The sequence below is a fragment of the Tenrec ecaudatus genome, chromosome 4 (assembly GCF_050624435.1).
Source record: "Tenrec ecaudatus isolate mTenEca1 chromosome 4, mTenEca1.hap1, whole genome shotgun sequence".
NCBI lineage: Eukaryota > Metazoa > Chordata > Mammalia > Afrosoricida > Tenrecidae > Tenrec > Tenrec ecaudatus.
In genome coordinates, this window is record NC_134533.1 from 38115826 (window position 1) to 38128327 (window position 12502).

Consider the following 12502-nt stretch of genomic DNA (forward strand, 5'->3'; position numbering starts at 1 on the left):
AGAAAAGCCCCCTCTTTTTTTAATTACAATAAAGTTGAGTAGTGAAATACAGGTTAGTAAAGTGAGAAATTATTTTTCCTTGACTTTATTTTGTTTATTGTGTTTTGACTATTTTAACTGGAGCCATGTTAATTTCTAAATATTTTTGACAAGCCCCAATTTATATAATGGCATTCTCATTCAGTTAAGTTAATTATATATATTAATGGAAGAGCATTGGCCTTAGTGGGGAGATCTGAGTATTAGTCCCTTAAAGTTTCTGAGCTTTAGATTGGACTAGAAACTATTTTAAGTTGCTTTTACTTCTAATATTCTATAATTTTATGATCCAGCAGAAGGACTAATCATTTATAATCTATTTTCATCTTATGTAGTTGTTAGAAGAATGGATATTTTGGGTTGGCAGCTCTCCCTAGACCCATAATTTGAAACAAAATGAAAAGAATTCTAATTTACATATTCTCTTGAGGCCATCTAGTCAATTCTGGCCATAGCAAGTCTATAGGACAGGGTAGAACTGTCCCTGTGGGTTTTGGGTACAGTAACTCTTTTTGTTTGTTTTCTTTTTTAATAATTTTATTGGGTCCTCATACAGGTCTTTTCACAATACATCCATTTATCCATTATGTCAAGCACATTTGTACATTTGTTGCCATCATCATTTTCAAAACATTTTCTTTCTACTTGAGCCCTTGGTACCAGGCTCTTTTTTTTTTAAACTGTAACTCTATGGGAATAGAAAGCCTCATTTTTCTCCATGCAACTGGTTGTGGTTTTGAACTGCTCCTCTTGTATATTCTAGTTAACTTTAATTTTGAGACATTTTATTTCTAAAGCAATTTGATTACAATATGTTGGTCCTAATGGGATATAGCGAATTTTGTTTTGTCTCAATGTTATATTTTTATTCTCCAGATTATCAAGTAAGAATAAGACCTCTCTTATTAAGTAGAATAGAAGACTTTTCTAAGGCATTTCTGTGCATTATATCACAAAGATGCTACTAGTAATAAAAGCCAGTGTACTTTGAATGGTTTTGAAGTTCAGAAAGATGTGATCTGAAGCTCATTCTAAGCTCTTTAGATGACTACTGTAACTTTCTGATACACACACATTATAAAGCATATAACACATCAGAAACGAATGTGTGGACGAGTGGCATGAAGACATGTAACGTGCTATTCATGTAAAATGCATTATATGAGCAAAGAACTATAACTAATAGCTTAATGATTTTTGAATAAGCAAAGAACAGCATAATCATGGAGGTAACAGCATATTCCTAAAAAGTGAGTGCATAAAGGAGAAAAGCTTATCTCATAATTTTATCATAGCACAGAATGATATAGAGCAGCTACTTCAAAACAAAATGTGATGACTTCCTCATCTCTCCTCTCCCCCTCAATTACTCAGTCCCTGCCTTTCAGGTCTGGCTAGACCAGAACATGTACACTGGTACAGATAATAGCTCACACAGAATCCTGTTCAGATAAACCCCTCATGAACAGAAATGGGAGTAGTGTTACCAGGAGGGTAGGGGAAAGGTGGGGAGGAAAAGTAGGAAGGGGGAACTGATTGCAATGATCATGCATAATTCTCCCCCACTGGATGAACAACAGAAACATGGGTGAAGGGAGACAGCGGTTGGTGTAAGATATGAAAACAATAATAATTTATAATTTATCAAGGGGTAAAGAAGGTGGGAGGGAAAAAAGAAGAGCCGATACCAAGAGCTCAAATAGTAAATGTTTAGAAAACGGTGATGGCAACATGTACAAATATGCTTGATACAATTTATGTACAGAATATTATAAAAGCTGTAGGAGTCCACAGTAAAGTGATTTTTAAAAATAACAACATTAATGATTATAAAAATAGTAGTACAGGATCAGCAAAGCATAAAATTTTTCATTTAAATAAAAATTGAATTCTGAGTCAGTACAGAAATCTGAGATTTCCACAAATAGATAGCAAGATTGACCAGCAAGATAAGTAGAGAAAATCAGAAAAGAATGTAAATATTGTATGCTGTTGTTGATAAGTGCCATTAAGCTGGCTCTGATTTATAGTGATCCTATGTATAACAGAATGAAACACTACCCTGTCCTGTGCCCTCCTTACAGTTGTTATCGTTCAGCCGATTGTAGCCACTGGGTCAATCCATCTGGTTGAGAATCTTCTTTTTCATTGACCCACTACTTTTTCAAACATGATATCCTTCTCAAAGGAATGATCTTTCATGATAATGTGTCTAAAATATGTGAGATGAGGTCTCACCAACCTCACTTCTAGACAGCAACTTGGATAGCAACTTGTCTTCTTCCAAGACAATTTTTAAAAATCTTCTACAAGTCCATGGCCTTTTAAATATTCTTCACCAATAGCAGTATTCAGCAACAATTTTTATCTGATTTTCCTTATTAATTGTCTAGCTTTCACATGCATATGGGGCTATTGAAAATACCATGGTTTTGGTCAGGGACACCTTCCTTCTCAAAGTGACAGCTTTGCTCGTTAATATTCTAAATAGATCTTGTGCAGCAGACTTTCTGTCTTAGGCTAGGCTCTCTAGAGAAGCAAAAAAACCCAGTGAAATATAAATTTACATCCATATATATTTGTATTTATATAAATAAAATGGCTTACACAGTTGTAGAAACAAACCAATCTGAGTCCAGGCAGGTTTCAAGTCTGGAGGTGAGATATTAAACTGGAAGTTTCTTTGATTTGAGTAGCTTTTGGGGGTGATGAATCCAAGATTGACAGAAAAACCACAAGCTAGTGACTGGAGAGGTGAATGAATCCAAGGTTGGCAGAGCAGATGGCTGACTGCTGACAGCTCCTTGGATCATCGGGCAATGTGTGTGTTAGTCCAGGTAGACTAGAGAAGCAAATTCATAGATATACATATATGTATAAGAAAGAGGTTTATATACAAGAACAATTGAATATTGAGAAACATCTCAGCCTAGTATGGATCAAGTTCATAAGTCCGATATTAGCCCATATGTCCAATACCAATCTACAAAATCCTCTTCTGACTCACGAAACACATGCAATGATGCTAAATGCAGGAAGATCACAGGTCAGTGGGTGGGTAGTCTTCTGGATCCAGTGGCGTTGTAAGCATCTCAGCTCTGGCAGGGGTCTCCATGTGTCTTCTCCAGCACCCAGGGCTGCATCAGGGTAGGTTCATGGGTTTCTCCTCAGGGATGTCTCGCAGGGAGTTAGCCTTGTCAGTAGAAAGTCTCCAAGGGAGTGAGCCGAGAGAGAGTTTGCCACCTTCAAGGAGGAAACACAGGAATTCTCAGGGGAAGACCATGGTCACACAGAGGCCTCATTGGCTATGACCTGATTGACAGACTAGACTCCACCCCTTCACTCTTAATCCTCTCAAGTTCCAAATTGACACCATATTATGTAACTACCACAATGTGGCAGACTCTTGGCTCAAGTCCAAAGAATCAGAAATAGATGAGCCAGATTCAGAATCCACACCCAGCAAAAAGCAAGCAAGCTTCGTTTTAGTATCCACTTATTTAGGAGGTAGATTCCACCCTGGAGGAAACTGGTTTTAATTATACCAGGGCTGTAACTTGATTAAGGGTGTTTCATTCCACTCTAATCTTCTTACACCTGATTTGCTGGTCATAGCAGATTATGGAGTTGATTGTATTATTAAGTCGCATCATGGGGGATTAATAGGAATTAACTGCCAGACCAGTGAGAGTCCTGGACTAGCCAAGTTGACACAAAATCTAATTTTCATACTTGCCCAGTGTACTATGTTGTTTGATTTCTGGACTGTTGCTGTCATCATGTTTAATGTTTTTCCAAGTAAAATGAAATACTTGAAAACGTTTGTGCTTCCTCCATTTGATGTCCATTAGTCCAGTTGCAAGGATTTTGATTTTGTTTATACTGAGCTATAATTCATACTGAAAGCTAAGTTTTTTTTCTTCATCAGAAAATGCTTTAAATATTATAGATGTATAAGATAAAGAGTAATTAACCAGGTGTAAGGATAGCAATTGAGTATCAGAAAAGCCATGGATATTGAACAACATTTTTTACCCTTCGAAGCACTTCTGGATCTTTTACTTAACACGTGGTATGAGTATAAAGTCAGAGGAACAATTTTAAACAAACGCTGCGTAACAAGTCATATACCTTCTTCAGTATATCTAGGATGCAAGGTATCATGATTTTAAAACAACTTTGACATTATTTTACAAACTAAATACTGTGAATGCACACAAACTCGTTGCTGTGAAGTAGATTCTGATTCAGTGACCCTTTCACACATAACAAAGAAACAAGCTTGTCTTTGATTAGATTCTGACTCATAGTGACCCAGTAGGTTGAGTAGAACTGTCTACAGAGTTTCCCAGGATGCAGTCTTTATAGAAGCTGTCTGCCACATCTTCCTCTAGAGGAGTGCCTCATGGGCTTGAATGGCCAACTTTACAGTTAACAGCCGAGACTTTCCTACTTCACCACCAGAAATCCTTCTATAACACTTGTTGCTGTTGAGGGCCATGGAGTCAGCTCTGACTCAGAGTGACCCTATGAACAACACAAGAAAATACTGCCTAATCCTGTGCCAGTCTCACAATTACTATTAATTTTTAGTCCATTTTTGTAGCCACTATGTTAACTCATTGAGGGCCTTCCTTTCTTTCACCAATGCTGTACTTTACCCAGCCTGATAGCCTTTTCCAGGGACTCGTCCCTCCTGATAACATGCCAAAAGTATAGGAAGGGAAGGGAAGAGCTTCTGAGCTATAAATCGTTAAGGGAGCAGACAGCCTTCTCTTTCTCCTGAGGAGAGGCTGGTGCATTTGAACCACCAACAGTGTGGTTGGCAGTTTAGCATTTTATTGACAGTAGCACAATAAGTATGAAATAAAATGGTAATTATTCTCAAGTAGTAAATATTAGAAATAACAAATATTGGAAAATTGTTATATATGGAAGTTTAGCTGATATTTTTCTTTATGCCCACAGAATAATAAGAGCACATAGAATAGTAAGGGATATCTGATAAAAACAAAACAAAGGTGACTAAAAACTGTATTTACTAAAATACATTATAAAAATTTCCTCAGCGTAATAGAGATATTTTAAAAATTCGTGAGAGTAGCTTCTCTTCATTTCCCTGAACATTTGAGCATTATTTGACTGGAAAGTGGAGATGGGTATCACTGTGTGGAGGAGAAGAATTTAAGACATTACTAGTAACATATCTACCAGTCAACAAACCATAGGAGTGTGGTGTGTGTGTGAGGGGAGGGGAGGAGGAGAGAGAAAACATATGGGTCTTTAGTAATTTAACTTGAAAATTTCAGATTCCCATCAGACTTTAATGGTATACCTGATTCAAGTTGTGATTTTCCTGTTTCTTAGTGTAACGGGAGATAATTTATTGTATCCTGGACATTTAAGCTATTATATAGGAGATTCTGGGTCCTACTTAAATTTTTAATTTTAGCCGGGAACATCCTAGTTAAGTTTAGCACATGCATAGGTCCTGGCCTAACCTTTTGGGTGTGGTTCTAAGAACTACTAATTACTGTGGTTCTAATAACTATTAATTTTCAGAATCTATACATTGCTTTTCAATTTTTAATTTATTTGGTGCCCTAGTCTTTCCTGATGCTAGAAAGTTTTGATAGTCTTTATTCTTGGAGCCTTTGGGTGTAGGGAGGGACTCTTTAGTTCATGAAGACAAGGAGCACTTTGGACACCAGGCCATTTGTTGTGGCAAAATTTGCCTTGTTGTTCCCTCTCGGCTGCCCCATGTCTCTAGGTGGGTTAAGGGTGTCTTAGCCTTGTGAGGATATAAAGAGGATTCCTTGGCCAGGGCTTGTCGTGGTGGCACACTCTGCCAACTTACCAGTTTTCTCTAGTTGGGAGAGTAGAGTCTCAGGTCCAGTGAGGAAGAAATTTGCTTCCCATGGTTATTGATGGTGCTACTGGGCTTAACTGTTGTTGGCAATGGGCCTCCTGTTTGACACTGGGCAGGAGTAAGCAAGCTTATTTGGCTGCCACCTGTTGCTGAAACGGGAGAACAAGGAATGCCTCATTTTGGTGGCTGCTTTCTGTTTGGTGGGGGAGTGTAACATGCCCAGTATGTTGTTCTCCCACTCTGGGGTATGTGACCTGCTCTTCCTTCCCTTTCAAAGGACTTACCATGTTGGAGTGGTCTACACGTTGGGCTGCTAACCACACAAGGGCAGTGCCAGCTGCTCCTGGGGCAAGAGATGAGACTTTCTGCCAAAACCCACAGGGGCACTATGAGTTGAAATCAAGTCAATGGCCAGGAGGTTTTCTTTTTCTTTTTGATCTTCCTCCTACAGTGTTCTCTTTTTGTTATCCCTTACATTATTTCCATGGGTTTTACTTATACCAAGGAAAGAGAAGCCAGGAGAAATGAGTCTATACCATCTTGCTCAGACTAAATAAAAGTCTACAATATATCATTCTTAAAAATACAAGCGTACCTTCAAATGAGATTACATCACTGTATTTGGGAAAGAATTTATGTGACTATAGTATGATTTTTTTCTTGTCTCTTGTGGCATTGTTGTCATACCATTTATTTATTCCATTTTATTGGGAGCTGTTACAGATATAACAATCCACAGTTCAGTTAGATCAAGCATAATTATACAATTGCTGCCACCATCATTTTCAAAACTTTCTTCTTGAACGCTTTGATATCAGCTCCACTTTATCCCCTCCTCCCCAGGAACTCTTGCTATTATGTTATATATTATTTTAACTTATTTGCCATATTTTACACCATCCAATGTATCCATTCACCTACCATTCTGTTATTTGTTTCCCCTTCAGTTGGGTAATATAGTCATTGTTGCTATCAGTTCCCCCTTTCCTCCCTCTCCGCCCTCTTTCTGTACCCTCTGGGAATCATTACTCTGTTACTATTTCTGAAGGGTTTATCTATCTTGGATTTCATTCATTGAATGATCTTAAATATTCAAATGAACATGCACAAGTCTCACAAGATTAATGAGGTAAAACTAAGACCATAATAGTAGGGGGAGGAAATATTAAAGGAAAGATAGTTATGTGTTTCATTAGTGTTATACTATACCCTGGGTATATCATCCCTTCTGTGTGTAACCTTTCTGTGAGGGACTGTCCATTTATCTTATAAGTGGGTTTTGTGTCTTCACTTTGTCTATGCTCATTCACCTTAATTTGATTGCTTGCTTTTGGACTTCTGATACCTATTCCTGTCAACACCTCATGATGACAGAGGCTGGTGTGTTTCTTTATGCGGGCTTTGTTGCTTCCCTGCTAGATAGCTGCTTATTTAACTTCAAGCCTTTAAGATTCCAGACAAATCTAGGATGAATGAACCCCTCAGGACCAGCGGTGGGAGTGGCGACACCGGGAGGGAAGGGGGTGTAGAAAGGGAGAACCAATTTGGGGATCTATGTGTAACTTCCTCTCTGGGAGATGGGCAATGGGAAGGTGGGTAAGGGGAGATGCCGGGCAGTGTAAGATAAGATAAAATAATTATTTATAAACTATTAAGGGTGTAGGGGGAAGGGGGGAGCAGGGAGGGAGGGGGAGGGAAAAAAAGGAAACCGAGCTGATGATCCCAGGAACCCAAGTGGAAGGCAAATTTTGAGAATGACAAGGGCAACGAATATATAAGGGTGCTTTGCTCAATTGATGTATGTATGGATTGTGATAAGAGTTGTATGAGCCCCAATAAAAAGATTTATTAAAAAAAAAGATTCCAGACACTATATCAACTTTCTTCACCACATTTGCTTATGCTTCCATTTTGTCTTCAGTGATTGTGTCTGGAAGGTATCATACATTATCACATTATTAGAACAAACCTTTCTTGTATGTGGGGGTACCAGCCCCACAATCAAACAGGTCCAAGGGGAGGTTGTGTAATTGAGGGGTAAAATTAAAGATACATCAGAGAAGCTAAAGCATGCAAGCGCTCACCTCCCGGACGGCCATGATCTCAGCAGTCAGATCTGTGTAGAGAGAGCAAATATATTTCCAAATAAAGCTTATATACACTTGGGGGGGGGGCGTGCAGGCCCCCTTAATTGCAGGTAACCACATGGATAACCAGCAGGGATTGTACAATAGGCATATGCATAGGAGGGGGATAGGCTAGTACATGCAATAGTAAGTGGAGGGACTAGGGGCATAGATATGATAAGATGGGCAGACCCTGGAGTTAAGATGGAAGCCTAACCTTGGTCCTCCTGAGTTGACTTGACCTTAGTCTGTGGGCTCTCCTTCAGGGGAATAATCCATTATCTCCTACTTAGAGTGGGACAGACTATAGAGTGGTTCTCAACCTGTGGGTTGTGGCCCCTTTGACCCCTTGGGGGCCAAATGACTCTTTCACATGGTCACCTAAGACCATCATAAAACATATTTCCAATGTTCTTAGAAACTAAGATGCTTCCTCTATTCATCTCCAGGTGGGTCCGCCCACATGCAGATACGCCTGCATATGAGTACCCAGCGTTAAGACTGTTACCCATGGTATACCATGCTTCAAGACAAAATTCATTCATTTTTAGTTAAAAATATTTCACAATACATAATTACATATTGCTTTGGTTTAATTATGTTCCATTTGTAACAATGAAAATACATCCTGCATATCTGATATTTACATTATGATTCATAACAGTAGCAAAATGACAGTTATGAAGTAGCAACAAAAATAATTTTATGGTTTTGGGGTCACTACAACACAAGGAACTGTATGTATTAAAGGGTCATGGCATTAGAAAGGTTGGACACCACTGTGGAACCAATGCCTTTAATGTAGTTCTTTGCAGGGCTGGATAGGACAGAGGCTGTACACTGGTACATATGAGGGCTGGAGGTACAGGGAATCCAGGGTGGATGATACCTTCAGGACCAAGGGTGTGAGGGACGATGCTGGGAGAGTGGAGGGTGAGTGGGTTGGAAAGGGGGAACTGATTACAAGGATCCACATGTGACCTCTTCCCTGGGAGAGGGACAGCAGAGAAGGGGGGAAGGGAGACTCCGGATAGGGCAAGATATGACAAAATAACGAGGTATAAATTACCAACGGCACATGAGGGAGGGGGGAAAGGGGAGGGAGGGGGAAAAAAAAAGAGGACCTGATGCAAGGGGCTTAAGTGGAGAGCAAATGCCTTGAGAATGATTGGGGCAGGGAATGTATGGATGTGCTTTATACAATTGATGTATGTATATGTATGGATGGTGATAAGAGTTGTATGAGTCCCTAATAAAATGTAAAAAAAGAAAAGAGGAGAAAAAATGATTAGGGCAGGGACTGTACAGATGTGCTTTATACAATTGATGTATGTATATGTATGAACTGTGATAAGAATTGTATGAGCCCCAATAAATTGCTAAAAAATTAAATAAATAAATAAAAAGAAAAACAAAAAAAAGACTTAAAGTTGTAATTTTCATATTATTTTTATTTTTAACTAGGAAGCAGAAACTCAATATGAAGAGCAGATTGGTAAAATTATTGTGGAAGTACAAGACCTTAAATGGCAAAAGGTAAGTATTATTTTCTTCTAATTAGCATTTTTAGTATTTATTTAAACTATATTCTAATTTATTAAAAAGTTAAATTTTCAATTACCTAATGAGTAAAAAGTGTGAAGGCCATATTGGACTTCCTCTGGCTACAAAAGAGAGGAGACTCCAATTTCACGTGATTGCCGTAGGGAGAGGTCAGATATGCCTCCACCTTCCATCCATCTTTACCCTATTCTGACACTCCTCTGCTGGGTTTAGCAATCCATTGCAATGGTTACTCAGAACTCACTAATATAATACTCAGAATTAAATGGGTATATTAGAGAAGTTATTAGATTACCACAAGCCATGATCAAAATACATTAGAGATATAGTTATTGGTATACAGTAGTGGTTCTCAACCTGTGGGTCGTGACCCCTTTGGGTTTTATGGTTGGGCATCACCACACATGAGGAACTGTATTAAAGGGTCACAGAATTAGGAGGGTTGAGAACCACCGGTCTACAGCAACACCTCTCCTCAGTTAGCAGCCAAGTCTATCTATACTTCTCAGTCCTCTACTTCTCAGTCAATTGGTCCTTTGGCTTCTGCCTCTGTGGAGTAGGAAGCCAGCCTGCTACTCTGATTCATAGTATCAGTGTTGGCACTGCTCCTGGGTTCTGTCTCATAGTCTTCTTGCCTTGGCTTCTGGTATCTGCTTGGCTTCTTTGCCCTGTCCCATGGTCTCCATGCTGCAGCCTCTGTTGCCTGTGATCTTGGCCTCTGCCACTTCAAATAAAGATCTGAAACATATTCCACTGATGGCTCTGCTTCCTTGATGGTACTATGATTTTTCTTTCTTGGCTTTCATACATAGAGGAATGGCTTTGATGGAAGTGTAGTTTTTATTCCCAGCAAACCCCAAGAAAACAAAGGGTGATGACATGATTCACACCCTCTCCTAAGGTGGAGACTCAGAATACATCACACTTTAATTCTCTCCATTAGCATAAGAGAGAACTCTCATTAAAATGGAACCATAATAACAGGCATAAAAAAGTATTTATAATACATCAAATAAAGGATTATGATTTTATTTATATTCATTGACTGCATTTTACCTAAACATATTTAGGTATATTGTAATATCTCAAGAAAATTTTAACTTATTTAAAAATATTATTAAAAGTATTTGGGCTTCCAGTAAACTGAGAATAAAAATTCTTTCTGGAGTTCTGACATAACACTAAGGATAACTCTGAAGACTATTATGAATTATTTCACATCTGAGAAATTTATTGTGTGATTTAGAGGAATGAGAATTTTCTTTTTAAGAAATGAAACATTATGACTAACATTTTCTAAGACTGTTGATATATATGTACAAAATCAAGATTTTGATTAAAGTAGAACACTGATTGAGGTTGAGGAAATTTTGTGAGATAATAGCTTAGGATACTTACTTGGCAGGGTAGACACCATGATCAGGAAGGTGGTTTTCCTAGGGCGAAGCTCATCCATTGCACTGCAGGTGTGCCTGACCCCTTCGATTTCCCCAAATGCGGGGAAACTCCACTGCATAATTTGTAGTAGTGGGGGACTGCATTCGGGCTTTCCCCTGAAAGAGACAAAAAAAAAAAAAAAAGAAAGAAAGAGATAATAGCTTAGGATACCAATATGAAAATCTTGAAATAGGTCTTGACAGTAAACTGTTGTTTAGTAAAGCAACTGTTTGGCCAATTAAACAGACTGTTGTCTCAGATCAGTTGCCTGAACCAAGCAATGATATATTTTATTATTAATAATAATATTTTATTGTAGTTTGGGTGAAAGTTTAAAAAGTGCTTTAATTTCCCATTCAACAATTTACACACATTTTGTTTTGTGGCTTTAAAGGCTTTGTTAATGGCTTTAATTTCTTCAATGTTAACAGCCATTTTACTGCTTTCTTCCTGGGGTCCCCGTTTCCATTTGCTTATCTTTCCTGCCTCTTCTTCCTTCTGAAATTTGTTTCTGCCTGAATGCTGCCCTGTTAGTCTCCTGTGGTTGGTTGTTAAGAGGAATAGGTTCCTTATGGGTGTTATTTTTCATTTTATATGCCTGTTTATTGTTTGACTGAAAGGTGATTCCTGGGAGTGGGTTCAGACCCGTGTAAAGAGTAATAGTCTAGAAATCCACACGAGCAGTTCTGCTGTGTTCTAGAGGGTTGTTATGAGTCAGAATTGACTTGATGGCAGTGAGTTTGGTTTTGGAAGGAACATAGTCTAAGGGGTTCTACCATTCGCTATCAGATTGCTGAACCTGGTCTTTTTATGATTTTTAATTTTGTTTTACATTTTTTTCTCCTACTCTGTTAGGATCCTCTTTTTGTGATGCTGATCAAAGAGGCCAGCAGTGTTAGCCAGATATAATCCGGGTTTTCTGGTCTCAGCCTAGTGAAGGCTGTGGTTTGGATGGCCCCTTAGTCTTTTGGACTCATTGTTTCCCTGAGTCTTAGGTTTTCTTTACTCCTCTTTGTTCCAGTCAGGGAGATATCAATAGTCTCTTCTTAGTTTTGAAGACACCAGTGATTCTCACCAATGTAGAACATAGAATATTGTCTTTGTGGACTGTGTTATGCCAATTGATCTACATGCCCCAAGAATGGAGATCCTAAGTTCAGAACCCAGTGACTCATTGTTTCTAGGTATTGGGTAATGGATAAGACATTTTTATATCTTTGCCCTCATGTGCTCTCCTATATGAATATATTTGCAGCATGTCAGCAAAACCTTGCTTCCTTAATTACATTCCCAGAGGCACAAGTCAGCCTCTTGCCCCAAAGCACTCAATTTTATGCGTTTTGTGGGCTGAGCAATTCACTGCTGTACCTCATGGTCTGGCTCCTGTTTCTGCTGCTCTTCTGCTGCTCCTCTGATGTCTAAGCTGTCTCCGGGGTCCAGGAGGTTCAATGTGTAAGGACCTCAAGGT

At 38.7% G+C, this 12502-nt stretch overlaps 1 protein-coding gene and 1 non-coding gene across 2 annotated transcripts in view; both read left to right on the top strand.

The window, feature by feature from the left end:
• CCDC73 (coiled-coil domain containing 73) overlaps positions 1–12502 on the top strand; it is a 130529-nt gene that overhangs the window by 21575 nt on the left and 96452 nt on the right. Inside the window, exon 2 of the mRNA XM_075545934.1 lies at positions 9499–9570. Within this exon, the coding sequence (XP_075402049.1) occupies positions 9499–9570 (72 nt within the window). The remainder of the gene's footprint in view (positions 1–9498; positions 9571–12502) is intronic.
• On the top strand, positions 10988–11153 carry LOC142447334 (U1 spliceosomal RNA). Its single transcript, XR_012784075.1, has one exon. It is a non-coding gene; the product is annotated as a U1 spliceosomal RNA (small nuclear RNA).